General features: G+C 42.6%; 2 protein-coding genes across 2 annotated transcripts in view; both read right to left on the reverse strand.

The window, feature by feature from the left end:
* CLTC (clathrin heavy chain) overlaps nt 1-1,699 on the reverse strand; it is a 79,902-nt gene extending 78,203 nt beyond the window's left edge. The window contains 1 exon segment of the mRNA XM_049771199.1: nt 1,365-1,699. Within this exon segment, the coding sequence (XP_049627156.1) occupies nt 1,365-1,406 (42 nt within the window). The 5' untranslated portion in view covers nt 1,407-1,699.
* A 15,623-nt stretch (nt 1,700-17,322) lies between these two features.
* The window catches only part of DHX40 (DEAH-box helicase 40), a 43,269-nt gene continuing 39,218 nt past the window's right edge, over nt 17,323-21,373 (reverse strand). The window contains 3 exon segments of the mRNA XM_049772775.1: nt 17,323-17,829; nt 19,899-20,127; nt 20,982-21,051. Of these exon segments, the coding sequence (XP_049628732.1) occupies nt 17,690-17,829; nt 19,899-20,127; nt 20,982-21,051 (439 nt within the window). The 3' untranslated portion in view covers nt 17,323-17,689.

Below are 21,373 nucleotides of genomic sequence, written 5' to 3' on the forward strand. Positions count from 1 at the left end.
TCATGTCAAAGGACCGCATCCTCTTATGACGATGAAATTAGCCAGCGCCTCAGAAAACTGATCCGAGGCAGGAGGGTCCTTAAGGAGATAAGTGAGAAGAAAGCAAATCAATATAAAAGATTTCCTTCCCATCCAAACGTGGACCAGGGAACCAGAGAATTCAGAAGCTAAGAGGAGGCTTAATTCAGTTGAGCCCTGCAGAAATCACCTGCCTAGGTCAGCCGCCATGGGCACGTTGCCAGTGTCGAGTGTGTTGCCTACAGGATAATGCACCAAGGGAAAGAACTCTCGAGCCCACTGAAAGGAAGCCAGTGGCAAGGCCAAATAACCTGACTTAGTTCAAGGCAGGTGTGCTCTGTCCCTGGGGCTCTGCTCAATTCCAGGAAATCCTGAGTGAGGAACGCAGGCCAAGCCCACAATTACCTGCTAGACTAGAAGGACCCCAAGATAACCTCTAGATAACCCTTCCCATAACCTTCTGGAACCATGGAGTGGACCAGGGCCCCTGACTCAGAGAGGGGGGAAGGCTAAGACCCACCATTTCCAGAGAAATTTTGAAAGAGGGGGGAGTTAAAAAAAAAAAAAGGGCGCCTTTCCCTGGGGACCTTGACCCCATGCTCAGTGAGCCAGACACCGCCCTTAAGCATTCAGTTCCCCCATTCTCTCCCCTTCTGCTCCTTCAGTGACCTTCCTTCTCTGGCGACCACTTGGGGGAAGGCAAAAAAAATTTTGACAGATCTCTGTTGTGGCCCACCCCATTCCACCCCACCGCACCGCACCCCACCCCGCAGAGTAAAGGTGCCTTTCTGGGCTGAGAACTGCAGAGGAAGAAGAGAAGGCAGAAAAGGCTCATCATCCCAGTCCCCCCGACCCCCCAACTCTGGAGGAAAGGCAGGAGGAGGCAGGTAGAGATGACAGCCAGCCCTCAAGGTAGGGTCCAAGCGTAGGAGAATCCCCCATCTGCCGAAGAAAAGCGGGAGAATCCCGATCACCCAAAATGAATGAACTGGGAGAAAAGGGGGGGGGGGAGGTTGGGGAGCTCATGTGCCATCCAGGAAGCGCAGAGAGGAGAGAGAGAGAGAGAGGCCTTGGAACCCAGGCCTGCTGCAGTCGCTGCCTGGCATCCCCCAGTGTCTCATCTCCTCCTTTTCATCCAAGGCCCGCATCTTCTTAACCCTTTGGGCTTCCCAAGAAAGCACCCCAACCCCCCCATACTCACTCCAGCGACCCCAAGCAAAGACACCCAACCCCAGCAGCAACCCCCAACATGCCCAGCTTGCTTTCGGGCTTCCTAGGCCGGGTCTGCAGCTGCTCGCTTCCTTCCTCCCGACCTCCCACCCGCCCCCAGGAAGGCCCCGTCGCACCTGCAGATGCTCCTGGAAACGAATGGGCAGAATCTGGGCCATGGCGCTGCCGGGGCGGGGGGGAGAGGCACGGTCTCCTCCTGTCACTGGGGCTGCGGGGCAATGGCTGCCCGGGCTCTCCGAGGGAGAGGAGGAGAGGGGGGAGGGGGCGAGGCGAGGCTCCGCTCCGCAGGCTCCTCTCCGGGGACGCGACGCGACTGGAGACACCGGCAGGCGGACGAGGACGAGCTCGGGGTCGGGGGCGGAGGCTCAGCTCCAGCGGGGCCGGGAGAGCCGCAATGGCGGAACCGGGCGAGCGCAGACTCCGGAAACGGCTGAGCCCCGCGGAAGGATCCCGGCGGCGCCCGAAACTCCGCCCCGCTGCGGCCGCCTCACCCCCTCCTCCCTCCCTCGGCTGCTGTAGCCCTCCACGGCGCTGAAGGGCGGCGCAGGAATCCGGGCGGAGGCGGCTCGCGCAAGCGCGTGAGGGACGCGGACTCGCTTCGAGGCTGCGACGCGGCATGTAAATAGCAGCGGCCGGGGGGGGGGGGGGACTACTTTTTTGGAGACTCATCACTTTCTCTCGGCTCGCCGCCGCTGCGCTTCACCCACTCCCCCCTCCCTTTTTTTTTTTTTTTGCATTTTGCCACATCATGCGACTCGGGGCGGGCGACGTCATTTCCGCCGGGCCCGTAAGCCCCGCCCACGCACTTCCGGCTGCACGTGATGTCGCTCGAGAGCTGGGCCTTGCTATGGTTAGAGCGGACGAGAGCCGCCTCGGCCTGCGGAGGGGGCGTTCTCTAGGGAAATAGCGACTGTCTGGGGGTGACTGTCGGGTCGCTCTGAAGAACGGGTTCCAGGGTGGGGGGCCCCCCCTACCCCACGGCTTCCACCTCCAGGCCCTCCCGAAGACGACGTGGCTGGCTCGGCGTGTGGGCCGCCGGGCCCAGCCTCCCGCCCTCGGGGTGACTCAGGGAAAACTGTCACCCTGCAGAGCGAGCTCTGGGCGCTCGTTTCAGGGAGTAGGTGTTCCCTGACGGATAGATCCCATCCCAGGGAGGGAGGCACGAACGGGGGTGGGGAATCCTCCCTGCCCTTCCTTCCTGCACGCCCTGCTGACTTGACAGTTGCAGAACCTGACTTCTGCATTTCAATGAGAAGCTCCTAGGGGGTCGCTCAAAGAAGGGAGAGGCCCACCCTGGGTTCATTCTCAAGCTGACCCCTTGCCTTAGCTTGCTTTCCTTCACGTTGGTTTCTGCAGACGTGTAGCTCACTCGATCACTCTAGATCTTTTCATGGATCCACTTCGGTTGCTCCATGGCACAAGATCCAAGTGATAACAACAAGAGGACTTGGTTATGAGTTGTTTTCAGATAGAACTGCTTTGGTAAGACTTGGAATGCTCTTGGTGGGCTAAAGGAGGTTTCCCTCTTGGAGAAAAAAAGGTGTCAGCAGGATTTAGCTTTAACATGCTTTAACATGTCAGTAAGCATTTTTTTATTATTATTTAAGGGAAAGCTTCAAAAGCTTGGAGTTTTGCGTCTTCTGGCCGTATTAAGGTATTCATCACCGACGAATAGTCTTCCCAGAACCTATGGCTAGAGATTATAAACATATTTAATAATAGACGAAGAAATTTCGTTCTGAACGTTTCATCTGTCTTAGGTGACATTTTGCAGCAAGATATTCAGGAAAAATTCAAGTACTGATTGTTTTTTTTTTTAGTGCACTCTTAAGTAAACATAAAATCCTATTTAGAGATACAGTAATTTTGTAGGACCGAAGATAGTACAATGTAGGTATGATGCTTGCCTTGTACGCAGCTGACGGTGATTCCATCGCCACCTTTCCATATATGCCCCACCCCAGAGTATATGATAGTTCCTGAGTGCACAGCCAGGAGTAATCACTGAGCTTTGCCAAGTGTGGTCCGAGAAACAAAGTATATAGGAATTGGGTGTTAAGAACAGTTCTGTATGGGGCCGGAGAGATAGCACAGTGCCTTGCAAACACTAGACCCAGGACCAAAGGTGGTTCGAATCCCAGCATCCCATATGGTCCCCAGTACCTGCCAAGAATGATTCTGAACACAGATAGGAGTAACCTCCGAGCATTGCCGGGTATGGCCCCCCCAAAAAAAAAAACAAAAACAAAAAAAAAGAAGGATGAGGACAGTTTAGGATTTGTTATTATGGTGTAGAGGAAGGTAAATGGTTGTCAATCCCGGGTTTAGAAAAACCCTTAAGACTGAGTATCTTTTTAAGTTTCCTGAATGATAAATTGAGTGACTTTGTTTTCTTTTCTTTTTTTTTGGGGGGGGGTTGGGTCACACCCGGCAGTACTAAGGGTTTACTCCTGGCTCTATGCTCAGAAATCGCTCCGCAGGCACGGAGGTCCATAGGGGATACCTTGATGGAACTGGGTTGGCTGCATACAAGGCAAATGTCCTACCCACTGTGCTATCGCTCCCAGCCCCTAAAAAGTTGTTTTTAAAATGACTACTGCTATTAATATATCCTGGCTATTGGTTTCAGAAAATGCTTTAGTATGATAGCTATGTTTCTATTTGAAGCTATTTTTTTTTATCAGAATATTCAATTTAGGTCCTTGCTCTGAGTCACAGCAGTGTTATTAGTCAAAACAACATTGCTTTCCTGCTATTTTGAAGAGTAACAGTTTCTCAACACATACAAATCTTTATCTTTTTTCCTTTTTTATGTCAGGAAATATGCTATAATATAGTTTCTGTAACTCCCCAATGGCAGTGACAACACATGCAAACACCTTTTTATTGTGGGCTCCTCTGTACTTCAAGCAGCCCTTGATTCAAGGCCTCTATCTTAACTTGATCTCTTAAAAAAACATCTTGAGCTAAATGCATTGCAAAAGCCATTGAGTAAAGGCATTTCTGAAATACTGAGATTAGTTTTAAAGCACAGCTTTATAACCTAAACCTAAATTTCAAATAATTAAAATTTAATTTCAATGAAACCAGGAGGGATATATATTAGCGTTACCAAAGTAATTTAAATAACAGCTTTAAGATATGTAAGCCTCCCTGCCCCTGCAGCCACCAAAATGAATTGCTGCTAGATTAATACCATCAAGTAGCTAGGTATCTGTCACTGTACTGATCTCTGTTGTTTTGACACTAGAAAAGCACTGCATATTGGTGAAGCTAACTTGAAATCAAACCTACAAACCAATACTTTTTTTGGTTTGTTTTTGGGTCACCCCTGGTAACACTCAGGGGTTACTCCTAGCTATGCGCTCAGAAATTGCTCCTGGCTTGAAGGACCATATGGGACATAGGAGGATCGAATGGTGGTCCCTCCTAGGTCAGCACGTGAAAGGCAAATGCCCTACCGGTACTGCTTCAGCCCCAAACTAATACTTTTTAACATCAATATGTAAATTACCTTTTATATGTTAGTATCAAATAGACCTGGATATACATTTATTTTCTCTAACAATTTAGGCTTCTTTTAAGTATAATTTACATTTACATAGACATTTACAGTGTGTCATAGATAACAAAATGTATGGAGGTGACTCTTATTTGTTCCAAATGAAAAGCCAAAAATGTAGTCCCTCCCATATTTTCTAAAGGTTAAATCACCTTAAAAGAGAAATAAAGTGTTGCACTGGTGAAGAGGAGTGTTCTGTTTATGACTAAAACCAACTATAATCATGCTTGTAGTCTTGGTGCTTAAATAAATATTTTATTTAAAAAAAAATAATCTTGGAGCTGGAACAATTGCACAGTGGGTAGGGCATCTGTCTTTCATGTGGCTTACCCGGGTTCAATCCCCAGCATCCCATATGGTCCCGAGTACTGCCAGGAATGATCCGAGTACCACCAAGTGTAGCCCTAAAACAAACAAAATCACCTTAAGTTATCTTAGGGTCAAGAGGGATAATATATAAAATAAGGCTCTTCTCTCATATGCTGGTGAACCTGATTGGATTCCAACACCACATACCGTATTTGCCGGCGTATTAGACGACCAGGCGTATAAGACAACCCCCTAATTTTGCAGTTCAAACATAGGCCTATATCCGCTGTATCAGACAGACATTCTTTTTTTTTTTTTTTTTTTTTTTTTTTTTTGGTTTTTGGGTCACACCCAGTGGTGCTCAGGGGTTCCTCCTGGCTGTCTGCTCAGAAATAGCTCCTGGCAGGCACGGGGGACCATATGGGACACCGGGATTCGAACCAACCACCTTTGGTCCTGGATCGGCTGCTTGCAAGGCAAACGCCGCTGTGCTATCTCTCCGGGCCCCAGACAGACATTCTTGTGCTGCAGGTGCTGCATGTGTTCCTGTGCTCACGTACCACAGTGAGCCAATCACAACAAGCAAAGGTCCAAAGGTTATACTGTAATAGACTTCCTCTCGACTCTGGCCAATCTGAGCAGGCTTTTTACAGTGTAGATTCGGGTCCAGAACATTGTCTAATTTGCATGTATCAAAAGCCTGCTTGGGGGCCCGGAGAGATAGCACAGCGGCATTTGCCTAGCAAGCAGCCGATCCAGGACCAAAGGTGGTTGTTTCGAATCACGGTGTCCCCCGTGCCTGCCAGGAGCTATTTATGAGCAGACAGCCAGGAGTAACCCCTGAGCACCACCGGGTGTGGCCCAAAAAAAACAGAAAAAAAAAAGCCTGCTTGGATTGGCTGAGTTAGAGAAGCGGTCCAGCAGCCTGGCAGTGATTGGTGCAGGATCGAATTGGAAGATTCGTTTTGTGGCAATATTCAGACAATTTTTGTTTAGCAGCATATTGAAACATTTTTCAGGATATACTCAGCGTATAAGACGACCCCCGATTTTCGGTTGACTTTTTTTTGCTTCAAAAGTCATCTTATACGCTGGAAAATACGGTAATTCCCTGGGCCCTTATAATGATTCCCAAGCACAGAGCTAGAAGTTAGTTGCCCCAGAACATCACCAGGCATGCACCTTCTTCCCAGAAAACTTATCTAGAAGAGCTGGCTCAAATATAGTGATATACAGGGACTGGGGAGGGCGCTTGCCTTACACGGGACAACTAGGATTCAATCTCTGGCACCTTATACGGTCTCATGAGCACTGCCAGAATGATTTTCTGAGTGCAGAACCTTGAGTAACCCCTGACTATTACAAGGTTAGTGGGGGGAGGGGAGGAAAGAGAGAGAGAGAGAACAACAACAACAAAAAAAACCAATAAAATGTCACTGCATGTAACATGCATGTCTCCATTATAAAGGGAAAGCACACTCCAGACATGTCGATTGGCTTTCCTGGCAAAGTGCCTGCTTTCCCCTAAGAAATAACTCAGTCAGAAGGCCCATTGGTGGAAGTCAATCATAACCCCTGCGTGGATTACTGGCTATATTCCTGTTATATTCATGACATGCGGTGACATTATATATCTTTCCATTTATTTATTTGATGTTGCCTCCTTTGCTAAGAAAGCTGCTGGAAGTTCCCTGCTGGCTAAGTATATTTGCAACTCAAAGTCCAAGCCAGCTACCTCTCTTTTGGTCAGCCTATTTGCTTCCTAAGGCCAAGTCAAAACTTAGCATCTTCAAGACAATGGTCTTCTCTCCTTGCCTTTGAGCACCACAGCGGAATGACTGCCTCAGGGACTTTCCCTGTCACTTTGTATACCTGCTAACAAACAGGTTTGGCCAGTGTAGAATTAGGCTATTTTACTAGGTATTATTCTGTACCCCATTCATAAATTTTATCTCTATTACCAGATCATAGGAACTGGGTCTTAACCCCTAGCTAGAATACTATTTCCCTCAGGTTAAGGATATTTGTTATTAGGAAGAAAACCAGGATTCCTGCTATCCCTTAATTTACATCAGTAATGACACCTAAGGCCAGGAACTATCTGGATATGTAAGAAATTAGCCTTCCTTTTATCCTCTGACTCCTAACTGAAATCTATTCTAAGGTTACAAACCACCTAAAGCTATGTGTATTTGTTCTAAAATCAAACAATGTACATTGATAGTTCCTGTACTTTGTTTGTTTGTTTGTTTTGTGGTTTTTGGGTCACACCCGGCAGTGCTCAGGGGTTATTCCTGGCTCCAGGCTCAGAAATTGCTCCTGGTAGGCATGGGGGACCATATGGGGCCCCGGGATTCGAACCGATGACCTCCTGCATGAAAGGCAAACGCCTTACCTCCTTGCTATCTCTCCGGCCCCTGATAGTTCCTGTACTTTGAAAGAAACAAATGTTGGCATTCCTTTTATGATATGATTCTCCCTTTATATACTCCCTTGCTAAAGATTAAATTTGTCACACTCCTGCCAGAAATGTGTTGACACCACATAACTGCGTGTGGTATCATTATTTCATATTCGTCTGCTCGTGTACCCGTTTTCCTCTCGTGGAAGAACTATTACCCACAAGAATTGCTGAGACGCAACACGTCTACAGCAACAAAATCAACAAAACACCCCAAAAGTCACTGGATGAAGATGTGGATTAGTATGCCCAGCATGTGAAGCCAGTTCTAGGTTCAACCCTGCAAAAAAAAAAAAAAAAATGTCAAGATAAAAGCCACAAGAATCATGTGGATCTATATAATGAAAGGCTAATTAGGGTCAGGGCAGGAGAATGACTGTCATGGGCTATTTATATTCTATGTAGAAGTCTTTTCACCTCCTAGAGTTATTACTGTCTCCAACACAAAGCAAGCATGAAACATGCACATGTTCACTTAATCTAAAAATTCAGGCACTCTCTAAGGATAGTTTTGCCAATACTAGTGTACAAACTTCCTCAAATGCTTAAGAACTCAGATTTTGCAAAGCTTTAGTTAACTCATTAGTTACATTCTAAGAACTACAATACTTTTAGAACAAACACTTCAATATATACAATGGAAAAAATGTAGTTTGGAGGTTTACATAAAGCTGTGCACAGGAGTCACTCCCAAAGGGCTTAAGGAACCATATGGGATGCTGGAGATCAAACCCAGATCAGCTACTTTCAAGCATCTTATTCAACATACCTCTTGGGCCCCTATAACGAAAAAAATTTAACTCAATGTCAAGTCTTTTTAAAAGGCTTCTTTGTTCACAAGAGGAATTAATTTCTTAATCATTGTTTCTTTTATTTAATAACAATTCTGAATCTTAAAGTTCTCAGGTTCATGAAGTTTTTGTAGAATACTACAAATGTAATCTAATCTAAACCTTTAGCAAATTTAAGACACATTAGCAATCACTTTTTGCTTTCAGGCTGGAGAGCTAGCTCAGGTTATGCTTGAACCACATGGTCCCTTCCCTCAAGTACCTCCAGCATCACTGGGTATGACCCCTGCCCCCAAATATCAAGAGGCTTACATTGGATCAGAAAAAGTTTAAGTGACCTATAGAACATATATCTACTATTACCAAGCTCATACCTAGCTTTGAATTTGAACTTTTAGGAAGGTTTTAAGCCACCCCTGGAAGTGCACAGAGGCTACTCCTTGCAGTGTTAATGTGTTGTTCCAGGAGGTACTGGAAGACTATATGGTGCCAAGGATTGAACCAAGATCTGCCAGATGCAAAGCAATCACTTTAACTGTTTCTCTCTCTCCTCCCTCCTTCTCTTGCACACCCTAGCTCAGTTTGATACACAATATTACATGGCCCCAAAGTGTCACCAAGAGTAGCCTATCTAAATAAAAAAATACTGTCTTGGGCCCAGAGAGATAGCACAGTGGTGTTTGCCTTGCAAGCAGCCGATCCAGGACTTAAGGTGGTTGGTTCGAATCCCGGTGTCCCATATGGACCCCTGTGCCTGCCAGGAGCTATTTCTGAGCAGACAGCCAGGAGTAACCCCTGAGCACCGCAGAGTGTAGCCCAAAAACCAAAAAAAATACTGTTTTGATGTGCCATAGTAGAAAAAAGATTATGAAAAACAAATAAAACACTTGGTTATTTCTTTTTCCAGGTGTTTTATTATTCCAAATAATTGTTGACCTTTATTCCATTTAGGATACTATACACATCCATTCATTCCATAATTTTCCAGAAATGAAAATACACTTTAGTGTTAGGGAGATAGAGGGAAGACTGCATGCAGCTAACTGTGAAAAAAATTCCTGGCACCATATATGATTGCCCATGCACTGTCCCCTCCCCGAATAAAAAAGAATTGCACTTCCATTTTATGAAACTATATTCAGAAGACATTTACATTACTATGTTCATTGTACTACTATTCACAACAGACAAAATATGGAAACAAGTTATATGTCAAAGAACTGATGACTGGATAAAGAAATGTACACACACACACACACACACACACACACAATCAAATGCTACTTAGCTATACAAAAAGATGAATAACGTAATTTGTTATGTGGATAGACCTGGAAGGTATAATTCTGAGTGAAGTTAGAGAGAGACAAGTACATCTCATATGTGGGATATAAAGAAACATAAGGAGTAACAATTTGCCAAAGATAAATGTGTCAGATTTGAACTCAACCATGGTGGAGAATGTGGGACTGAGGCCATAGTCTAGTAGTGGAAGGTGAGGTGTTGGAACAGTAAAGTATGTTCCCTTCATTAACATGTAAATGTGGAACCCAAAAAAAAAAATTTTTTTTTTTTTTTGTTTTTGGGCCACACCCAGCGTTGCTCAGGGGTTACTCCTGGCTATTGCTCAGAAATAGCTCCTGGCAGGCATGGGGGACTATATGGGACACCGGGATTCGAACCAACCACCTTTGGTCCTGGATCGGCTGCTTGCTAGGCAAATGCCGCCGGGGGCCGGAACCCAAAATTTAAAAATAGATTTAGCTTAAATCTAGTACCTTGCTTCACAAACCATTAGTTACTTAATGACTACTTAATTGGAAGCCTAGGGAAATCTAGGCAACTTAATAATTACATCTGGTTAGTACCACCCCTTACAAATAATACCTACCATATTCAGAGCATCAAACTGAGCATTAAACTATATTTTGAATTAACATTTCTTTTTCTGTATTGACCTCCCATAGTATTAAAAAATATATGGGAAAAAAATATATGGGGATAGGGCCAGAGAGAAGGTACAGTGAGTAGGGCATTTACCTTGTATGTAGCTGATATGAGTTCAATTCCTGGCACTCTATATGGTCCCCTGAGTCCACTAGGGATGATTCCTCAATGCAGATTCCTAAATATTAAGTCTTGAACACTCCTGGGTGTGTTCCACAAACAAACAAACAAAAAAAACCACACACACACACACACACACACACACACACTGTGGGGGAGGATAAAATATATCCATATGTTGTTTTGAAAAATCTTTTTTTTTTTTTTTTTTTGGTTTTTGGGTCACACCTGGCAGCGCTCAGGGATTACTCCTGGCTCTAGGCTCAGAAATCACTCCTGGCAGGCTCAGGGGACCATATGGGATGCCGGGATTTGAACCACCATCCTTTTGCATGCAAGGCAAATGCCCTACCTCCATGTTCTCTCTCCGGCCCCTGTTTTGAAAAATCTTAACTTCACAAAAAGCTTTGAATTTTAAGTTCAAAGAATAGCTAGGAATAAGCATTAGCAAACTTTTTTCAAATAAAATTTACTCATTCTTGAAATATGCTCCCTATTAACTACTACAAAACAGAAGAAATAACATTTTCAGCTATGTCATGAAATTACAATTCCCCCCAATAAAATCAACTAAATTATAATGGGTTTGTGAAAAACAGATTCTAGTGCAAGTGGTAGAGTGAAAATAATATTTACTGCTGTAAGAATTATGTAAAACCCAAATTTCGGAACCAAAAGAATAGTAGAGCTTAGAGCACCATTATTATAAATGTACTACTATAATGTACTATGGATGTGACATCCCAAAAGAAGATAAATTGCAAATTTCATTGTCCATAATGTTTTATTGGTACACAATCATATATATCTACTTATTTATATAGTACTTTTATATTAAACAGAGTAGAGTGCAACAGACTATATGTCCTTGAAAGCCTAAAAATATTTATTATCTGACCAGATCCAATTGAAATAAGATTATTTCATTTCTTGTAGACAATCTGAATTAGGTTGAAGGTTTAATGCCCACAAACATATATTAACTTAATATGAAACTCCCCACACACACACCTAAAATCCAAAGAACATTCTTAAGGGACTACAAAGCTGCAGTAAAACAGGCACTTTACTATGTTTGTACTGACAGAAATAAAGCTGGTTCATCAGTTCTGCAAAGTTTAGAAATAGACATTAGGAGCCTCAAAAATCATTTTTACTCCTCCAACCAGAAAAACAAAACTTATCCATTTTTTTCTACTAACATACCTATAATTTTATAAATAATTTCTGACCTTTTGTTACTATAATAGAGTATAATATTTTTATGTATAACATTTGTATGGCTTTTTTGAGGGGTGGGCCTGGATTTGGGTTACGCCCAGAAGGGTTCAGAGACCATATTTGGTGCTAGGGATCCAAACAAGGTCAGCTGCATTCTGGGCAAGCACCTTTACCTTCGTACTATACTTCTGGCCCCCAATTTTTGTGCTGAACATCAATCATTAATTTATCTTAAATCTACAGGACCTGAATTTCATGAGGAATAGGACATGTATACTTTCAAGGAATTTCTAGAATATAAATCTAAGAGGTCAGCTTGCTAATTCACAGGTTGTACACATCAACTTTACTACATACTGCCAAAATTTTCTCTCCCAATCAAGCACTTTATATGCAATTGTTGCCAATTTAATGGAAAGACACTTTACTGATATTTTCAACTATATTTTTCTAATTACTAGTATGTCCTATATCTGTTATTATGTTTCCATTTATATAAAATGTCTTTTTATATGTCTTTTTTAATATGAAAATGTCTTTGCCCAGTTATATATGATGGCATTTGCCTTTATTGATTTTTAGTATCATTTATTATTTTGAAGGTGAATTCATCTACTTTTAAGAATAAACTTCTAAAAAAGAAGAATAAACTTGTGTGGCTGGAGAGATAATACAGGAGGTAAGCTGCTTGCTTTACAGGTAGACACAGGTTTTTTTTTTTTTTTTTTTTTTTTTTGGTTTTTTGGGCCACACCCATTGACGCTCAGGGGTTACTCCTGGCTATGCGCTCAGAAGTTGCTCCTGGCTTGGGGGACCATATGGGACACCGGGGGATCGAACCGCGGTCCGTCCAAGGCTAGCGCAGGCAAGGCAGGCACCTTACCTCTTGTGCCACCGCCCGGCCCCACAGGTTTTATCCTTAGCCCCACATCTGGTCTGCCAAGCAACATCAGAAGTTCTCCATGAAAACATAAAAAAGAATAATTCCATTTTTCTTGTTTGTTTTTGCATCACATCTAGTGGCACTCAGGGGTTACTCCTGGCTCTGAGCTCAGAAATCGCCACAGGCAGGCTCAAGGGATCCTATGCGATGTCTGGGATCGAACCCAGGTCTGTCCAGGGTTTTTCGCATGCAAGGCAAACACCCTACCGCTGTTCAATCTCTTGGCTTCCCCAAGAGATAGAACTTGAGCACTGCCAAAGATAGCCCCCAAGTCATAAAAAAAAAAAACTATCTAACTACCTTTTCTTCCACTAAACTAAATTCCATACTCCTTTCATAGAACTACTCTCACAGCACTCAAAAAACTATCCTACTGACACCAATTTCACAATTACCTCAAAACTTTAGTCTTGGGGCCAGAGAGATAACATAGAGGTAAGGCATTTGCCTTGCATGCAATAGGGCAGTGGTTAGAATCCTGGCATTCCAGATGGTCCTCCGAGCCTGCCAGGAGAGATTTCTGAGCGTAGACCTAGGAGTAATCCCTGAGCGCTGCTGGGTGTAACCCCCCCAAAAAAAAACAAAACAAAAGAAACCCAAAAAAACTTTAGTCTTTCCCCTTTAAAATATATGTAATATAGGGTCCGGAGAGATAGCACAGCGGTGCTTGCCTTGCAAGCAGCCGATCCAGGACCTAAGGTGGTTGGTTCGAATCCCGGCGTCCCATATGGTCCCCTGTGCCTGCCAGGAGCTATTTCTGAGCAGACAGCCAGGAGTAACCCCTGAGCACCGCCGGGTGTGGCCCAAAAACCAAAACAAACAAACAAACAAAAAAAATATATGTAATATAAATTAGCCCAAATTCCATAATTTTGCTTTCAAAGTTTTCCATAATCTTCTCTTGCCCAACATTTCAGCCATCAATCAGTTATAAGTATATCTAAACACCAAAAAAACGGATCTTTTTGTTACTCTTCTAAAACACCCCCTGGGCTTTCTACTTCTCTTTTTTGAACTATGTAGATTGTTTTCAGCACCTGTTTATCAGAAATGCTTTAAGAAAAGTTCTTCTTATATTATGAGAACAAACAATTGCATGAGAATTAATTTTTTAAATTTGCCATTTTGAACCATGAGGAGAAACTGGAGGGCTAGTTCAACAAGCAGAGTACAAGCTTTGCATGTGAGTGGCCTGGGTTCAATCCCTGATAACACAAGATATCCTGAGCACCTCCAGGAGTGGCCTCTAAGCAAGTGTGGCCCAAATCCCCACCCCACAATAAATTCAAACTGATTAGGAATTCTTGCCTGAATTCTAATAAACTCAGAGGAAAATGAATTATGAAGACTATTTCACATATTACCAAAATATATCTCCCCCAAACTAGTCTTTAGTTGTAACTAGATTAAAACAAACAAGCAAAAACCAACAAATAAATTTACTTAAAAAACAAAACACTGGGACTGGAGAGATAGCACAGCAGTAGGGTGTTTGCCTTGCACACAGCCGACTCAGGATGGACCTGGGTTAAATTGCTGGCATCCTACATACCCACCCCCATCCCCAGCTTGCCAGGCTCGATTTCTGAGCGCAGTGCCAGGAGCACTGCAGGGTGTGGCCCAAAAACAAAACAAAAAAAAAAACAAAACATTACCAACAATACAAACCACATACTTCCAGATTTGATGCCTTAGGGATGCATTATCATTCATACAATATTCCAGTTTAAAAATGATGAAACATGAGAAAGTCAAATTGAGGTATTCTCTAACACAAAGTCTAAAACAAAACCATAAACATGGGACTGGAGCAATAGCACAGCAGGTAGGATATTTGCCTTGCACACAGTTCAATCCCATGCATCCCCAAGCCCTTCCAGGAGTGATCCTGAGTGCAAAGCCAAAAGTAACACCTGAGCATAGCCAGGTATGTTCCAAAGGGGGAAATAAAAAAATTAATGGGGGTGGGGGGGCGGCGGATTGATAGTACAACAGTAGGGTGTTTGCCCTGCACATGGCCAACCCGGTTCAATTCCTGGCATCCCATATGGTCCCTGAGCCTGCCAGGAATAACCCCGAAGCACTGCCAGGTGTGGCCCAACCCCTCCCCCCAAAAAAGATTAATAGGAGCCAGACAGATAGTACACGAGTTAAGGAACTTGTCTTCCATGCAGCTGATCCCAATTTACTCCCCTTGCACTGTTATATGCTCCCCTGAGCATCACCAATAGTGATCCTCATTAGAAAGCCAGGACTAAGTCTAAGCATCGCTGGAAATAATCCAACTCCCTTCCCCACAAAAGTTAAAATAAAACCACAGAGTACCGAATCAAGGGTAGGGTAGGTTTGCAGGTAAGGCACTCACCTTGCAATGCAGTGAACCCCCATTCCTCCATGGTATAAGGTCCTCTACACACCAAGTCAGGAGTAGTCCCTGAGCACCAAATATGACTTAAATGCTCCCCCCCAAGTTAATATGAAAAATAAAAACTGAAATTTTTCTAAATTAAAGATGATTAAGTACATGACTAGATCCTGAACTGAAGGGGAATGCTATAAAATACATTATTGGGTCAATTAATAAAATCAGAGCATGAAGTATAGACTTTGATGGTAATCAGGGCCACTCCCAGTTCTGTGCTCAAAGACTATGCAGTGCTGGGGATCCTAAAGTTGGCTGCATGTAAGGCAAACACTTTAACCCTTACACTATTTCTCCAGCCCTAAACTACAGATTTGTAATGTGTGCTTAATAAAGTTTTTTACTTAAGAGCTTTAATTCTAAGAATCCAGACATCCCACAACTAAGAAATTTAAAATCTCATTATGAAGAAAAATTGAGGTAAAAAATAATTATGGGGCCCGGAGAGATAGCACAGCGGTGTTTGCCTTGCAAGCAGCCGATCCAGGACCAAAGGTGGTTGGTTCGAATCCCGGTGTCCCATATGGTCCCCCGTGCCTGCCAGGAGCTATTTCTGAGCAGACAGCCAGGAGTAACCCCTGAGCACCGCCGGGTGTGGCCCAAAAACCAAAAAAAAAAAAAAAAAAAATTATGACCAAATGACTAATGTGCTACAATGGTGTATAGAACACGATTAAAATAAATTAACAGTGCCAGAAAACGTTCAGAGAAATCACCATTCATCTTCTCTTAAGAATAAGACAAATGGGGGCCGGCGAGGTGGCGCTAGAGGTAAGGTGACTGCCTTGCAAGGGCTAGCCAAGGAAAGGACCACGGTTCAATCCCCCAGCGTCCCATATGGTCCCCCCAAGCCAGGGGCAATTTCTGAGCTCGTAGCCAGGAGTAACCCCTGAGCATCAAACGGGCGTGGCCCGAAAAACAAAAACAAAACAAAACAAAAGAATAAGACAAATGGATTTAAGTTCTCATGAGAATTTTCAATAAAGGTTTCTAGTTTCTAGTATTGAAAACTAGTAGATGCACCAAAGGAAATTACCAAAGAAGTAGTTACATACAAAAATTTTGATTCTTGGGGCCGGGCGGTGGCGCTAAAGGTAAGGTGCCTGCCTTGCCTGCGCTAGCCTTGGACGGACCAGGTTCGATCCCCCGGTGTCCCATATGGTCCCCCAAGCCAGGAGCAACTTCTGAGCACATAGCCAGGAGTAACCCCTGAGCGTTACTGGGTGTGGCCCAAAAACCAAAAAAAAAAAAAAAAACCAAAAAAAAATTTTGATTCTTGTTTTGCCTTTTTTTTTTTTTTTTTTTTTTTGTGGTTTTTGGATCACATCCGGCATGGCTCAGGGGATACTCCTGGCTCCATGCTCAGAAATTGCTCCTGGCAGGCAGTGGGGACGATATGGGTCGCCGGGATTCGAACTGATGACCTTCTGCATGAAAGGCAAATGCCTTTCCTCCATGCTATCTCTCCAGCCCCCCCAAATTTTGATTCTTAAGCATTAAAAGAAATATCTAAAAACACACATTATACTGCCTTTTATATTTTAATAACACTAATAGCTTTATTTAACAAACACTGAGTGACTACTATGTGCAAAACACTGTGCTAGATTGCCATGGACAATACAGAGATGAATAAGACATAGTCCCTGCCCACAAGGAGCGTATAATCTAGTGGGGGAGACATACAAATACACACATAACTAGAATGCAAGGCAGTGTTTTAACAACAGAGTGGGCAAGTGCTGAGTGTGGCCTGAGTGCACTACCAACTGGCCTCAAGGTTCCAATCTGAAACACTGCTGTTTACTGCTTTTTAAAAATCCCATCTCAAGATTGGTACATTCGATATTTAAATGGTGCTACCTAAGCAGCTGGAGGGGTGTTTGAAACACTGTCATACCTACACACATGGTGCTGATACGAGTATGTAGGGACAGCTTAAAAAAAAGAACATATATATAAAATCATTTGTCCTTTGGTTAATGGCTATAGCTACTGTTTTAAACAATATACTTTTATATAAAAAGGAATCTATATAGTCCCAGAAAAATCAAATTAAGGATTAATATTAATTCAATGAATCCTGCCATAGGCAATTTTCACCAAAAAAAGGGGGGGCAATTTTCTTATTACTAATTCTTTCCACTGAATATCCATAAAGCTCTGTAGCATTTAAACGGTTAGACTTCTAAGTATTGCTGCATAAAAACCTCTTATATTTAGCCTTCAGAAGGAAAGGGCGACATACCTGAAAACCTGATAGAACACAATTCTAAATAGCAACAAGAAGGCTTTAAAGAGATTTAAGGAAAATAATTTTTAATGCTTCAATACAAATGAAATACACGGCGACTAAATACAATTAAATATGTTTAAAACTATCTTAATGACAGTATTTGATACCAGTTAAAGCCAGCAAAGCTGAAATGACAAAAATATCGCATGTATTCTTTCATTGGTTTCAAGGTCTGTGACAATGGCAATCCAATTTTTTCTTTGAAAATTATATTTATTGATATTGATGAACTCTGATTTGCTTTTAGCTTAAACACAAGTAATAGTTGCTGAGCACTTCCTCTTTGTAGTGCTGTCTGACACAAATGGCAAAAATAGAAGTACATTTCCTGGCTGCTTTTCCTACTTCCTGATTTGGAGGGTTCACTGTTTAACCTGTTTCCTTCCGAGTGTCACTGTGGTCCTGGGACCTCTGCTGCTTTCTTTCAAGGAAACGGGCACGTGCATCTGATATGGATTTGTCATCATTTCTTCTTTGCATTTTCTTTAAAACTTCTTTTGATATTCCATCTGAAAACATTCACATTAATCTAGTAAAACTTTAGTTTTAAAATACAGTACAAGAAATGTCAAGGGAAAGAGATGTCCTGATTTTTCCATGAGAGGGAGGGAAAAAGAGCAATTAAATTTTGCCACTTCTAAAGAAGTGACACAGTCTTATGGTTAATAAACAAGAGTACTAGACTGGGGAGTTATCTGAAATGGCAGAGGAATTGCACATGGCTGAAAATACTCTCCCCAGCTCTGCAAGCTCCCAACCAAAGAGAGAGGGTGGAAGAGAAAGGGAAAGAAGGGGAGGGAGGAAGGAAAGAATGGAGAGAGGGGAGAAGCAGAAGGGAGGTAGAGCTACGGGTGGTGGAGGGAGACAGAAAACGAGACAGACAGACACACTAAAGTCTTGGGAAAGCTGACCCTATTTTCAAAGCATGTAATATAGCAATACAGTGAAACAAAATACCTAGTCACAGGCTGACAATAGTTATAAGGGTTAAGGCACTTGCCTTACATGTAGCTGATACTAGTTCCATTTTTGGCACCAAAAGATACCCTGAGCACAGCACTGAAAATAACCCGAGGACTTCTGGGTGTGGCAAAACAGTCCCAACACCAGAATAAAAAAAATAAAATACCTAGTTGCTAATATTTCTAAAAATTTTTCTATGATCTTCCAAAAATACTCACTAAAATGTTCTATTGTTCTTCATTGATAATATATAATGATAATACAATTTGCTCCATCAATTAACCTCATATGTTTCATGAGAAGCTTTATTCTAAGTTGAAAATAAAGTTTTCCAACCTGTTTCACTACCACAACTATATAAATATTTCAGTTAGGGACCTTACATTCCATGAGAAAATCCCCTTGACATATCTACCCAGATATTCTGGGTAGATAGAGTGTAAGGGTTAAATAAAGCACTTGCCTTCTATGTAGTCAACCCTGATTTGATCCCCAGCATGACATATTGTCCCTAGAATACTGCTAGAGTGTGGAACCCTAGAGTGTGATCTAAACCATCATATAAACAAACCAAAAACAAAAACGGAGAAAAAAATATGTTTTGAAATAATTCACAAAGTTAAAATAGTAAAACACCACTAGGAAAATATATGATTATAATGGTTAAAGGTACATAGTTCCTGATCAAATTCCTTGGATTTAAAATCCAGACTCTGGGGCCAGAAAAATAGCAAAGTGGATAGGGTGTTTGCCTTGCCCATGGCTGACAATGGTTCAATCCCCAGCATCCTATATGGTCCCCCAAGCACCACCTGAAGTAATCCCTGAGCGCTGCTGTTTGTAACCCAGAAAACAAAACAAATCCAGATTCCCCAATTATTAGCTTGAGAATTTTCAGCATGTAACTATACTGCAAAGTTTTTCCTCACTGACAAAATGAAGATATATACTTACTTCATAGTATTATTATAAGATTTCAATAGGGTTGTTGTGTATGTAAACATTTTATGGGATTATTATGTTACTGACCCTACCCTGATCGTGATTGTGTCCTACCCTAGGGTGTGACCTGGCCACCCTAGGATGGTACCTGATTCTGCTTCTACCATTGGGTGGTATCTGATCCCACCATTGGGTGGTACCTGATTCTGGGGGATAAAAACAAGGGTCTGTGGAAGGCGAGAGGCTTTTTGCTGGAACTAAGGCTGAGACTTTGGACTTCAGTCTTGTCCATCCGAATAAAGCTAATATTTCCACAAGCCTGACTGTGAGCTGTTTACCCGCCGTTTCACCTCAGAACTGTCGGCTGGACGGGGTGGCAGACGCGTGCTCCGAGCTGGAGGGGAAAGACCTCATCTTCCATCCCTCCATCAGTCAACCTCTTCAGGGGCTGACTTGCAACAGGGTAATGCAGTGGCTAGCACAGGGAAATAGCTCAAAGATATTGCCAGAGAAATTAAGAAAAACAAGATTAACTGGAAGGAAAGGAGACTAATGACAACTAAAGGAGAAGAGACGAGTCAGAATTGAAGCCTTGTAAAAATATTTATGCAATAATGTAAGAATTTGGATATTAAAATTTCCAGGACTTACATCACCTGAATAATTGACTCACCCTTTAGATGCTTGACATTTTCTTTATTTGTCCATCTCCTCCTTGCATCTTCTCTCATTTCACGTCGAGTCACACTGCTCAAATCATGTGCATTGAATTCATGCAACTTAGGTAACAAGTCTCTCACCCATTCATAACGAATTGGACACACAATTCTTGCGTAGACTTTGGTGGTAACTAATACCTCATGAAAAATGATCCATTCAAGTTTGGTTTCCTGTTCATGAAGCTATATAAAAGACATCATTTAAGGAAAATAACTCAGTAAGTAATGTGCTTTATTTCAAATTAGACAAGACAAAAATTAATAAGCCAAATTCTTATGAATTCCTATGTTCTTTTTCGGTCATACCCAACAGGGCTATTGTTGACTCTATTTGTTCAGGAATTACCCCTGGTGGTACTTGGGATTGAGATGTGTTATCAGGGAGTCAATCAAGGGTCAGTGGACAAGTGCCTTACCTCCTGCACTATCTCTCTAGCCACTTGTATTCTTTTAATAAAATGAAGGCACTAGACAGCCAAGATCTTGAAAGCTTATAGAGACATAATAAATCTAACCTCAAAGAAAAAAATGTAAAAAATATTTCAATATTCCATATTTTACACTTTCACAAATTTATTCTATTTATGGGGGAAGGGGGACACAACCAGTGTGCTCAGGGATCACTTCTGGTGGGGTTCAGGGGACTATTGGGAGTACCAGAAACTGAACCCTGTTGGTCATATGCAAGTCAAGATCCCTATCCACTGTAAGGCTCTAGAAACCTATTCTTTTTTTTGTTTTGTTTTGTTTTGTTTTTTAGGTCACACCCGGCAGCGCTCAGGGGTTATGCCTGGCTCTAAATTCAGAAATTGTTCCTGGCAGGCTCAGGGGACCATGTGGGACGCCAGGATTTGAACCACCGACCTTCTGTATGCAAGGCAAATGCCTTACCTTCATGCTATCTCTCCAGCCCCTATAAACCTATTCTTTATAAAAATAAGGCATCTATTGATCAGAGCTAGTACAGTAGATATGTTATCTGATTTGCCTTGAGCACCACTGGGTGTGGCCCCAAAACAAAAACATAAGGTACTTACTGCTGAGGAAGGATGAATGTGAACTGGGCTTCCACGCCCATCCATTGTACAAAATGTTCTTCCAACAGATCTTAAAAAAAGAAAACAATGAAATTAGTAGTGTTAAGTCTAATAATGAACCATTAGATTGTAATACAAGTAGTATTATAAGCAACCTTGATTTTATTTGATTTTCACTAAATGTTCTCTACCAATTTACTTTAAACTTAAGTAAACATTATTCAGGGGCCAACGATATGGCTTAAAAAGACTGCAACACATGCTTTGCATGAAAAAGCCCAGGTTGGGGCCGGGAAGGGCTAGAGGTAAGGTGTCTGCCTTGCAAGCGCTAGCCAAGGAACGGACTGCGGTTCGATCCCCCGGCATCCCATATGGTCCCCCCAAAACAGGGA

This window comes from Suncus etruscus, chromosome 1 (assembly GCF_024139225.1).
Source record: "Suncus etruscus isolate mSunEtr1 chromosome 1, mSunEtr1.pri.cur, whole genome shotgun sequence".
Classification (NCBI taxonomy): Eukaryota; Metazoa; Chordata; class Mammalia; order Eulipotyphla; family Soricidae; genus Suncus; species Suncus etruscus.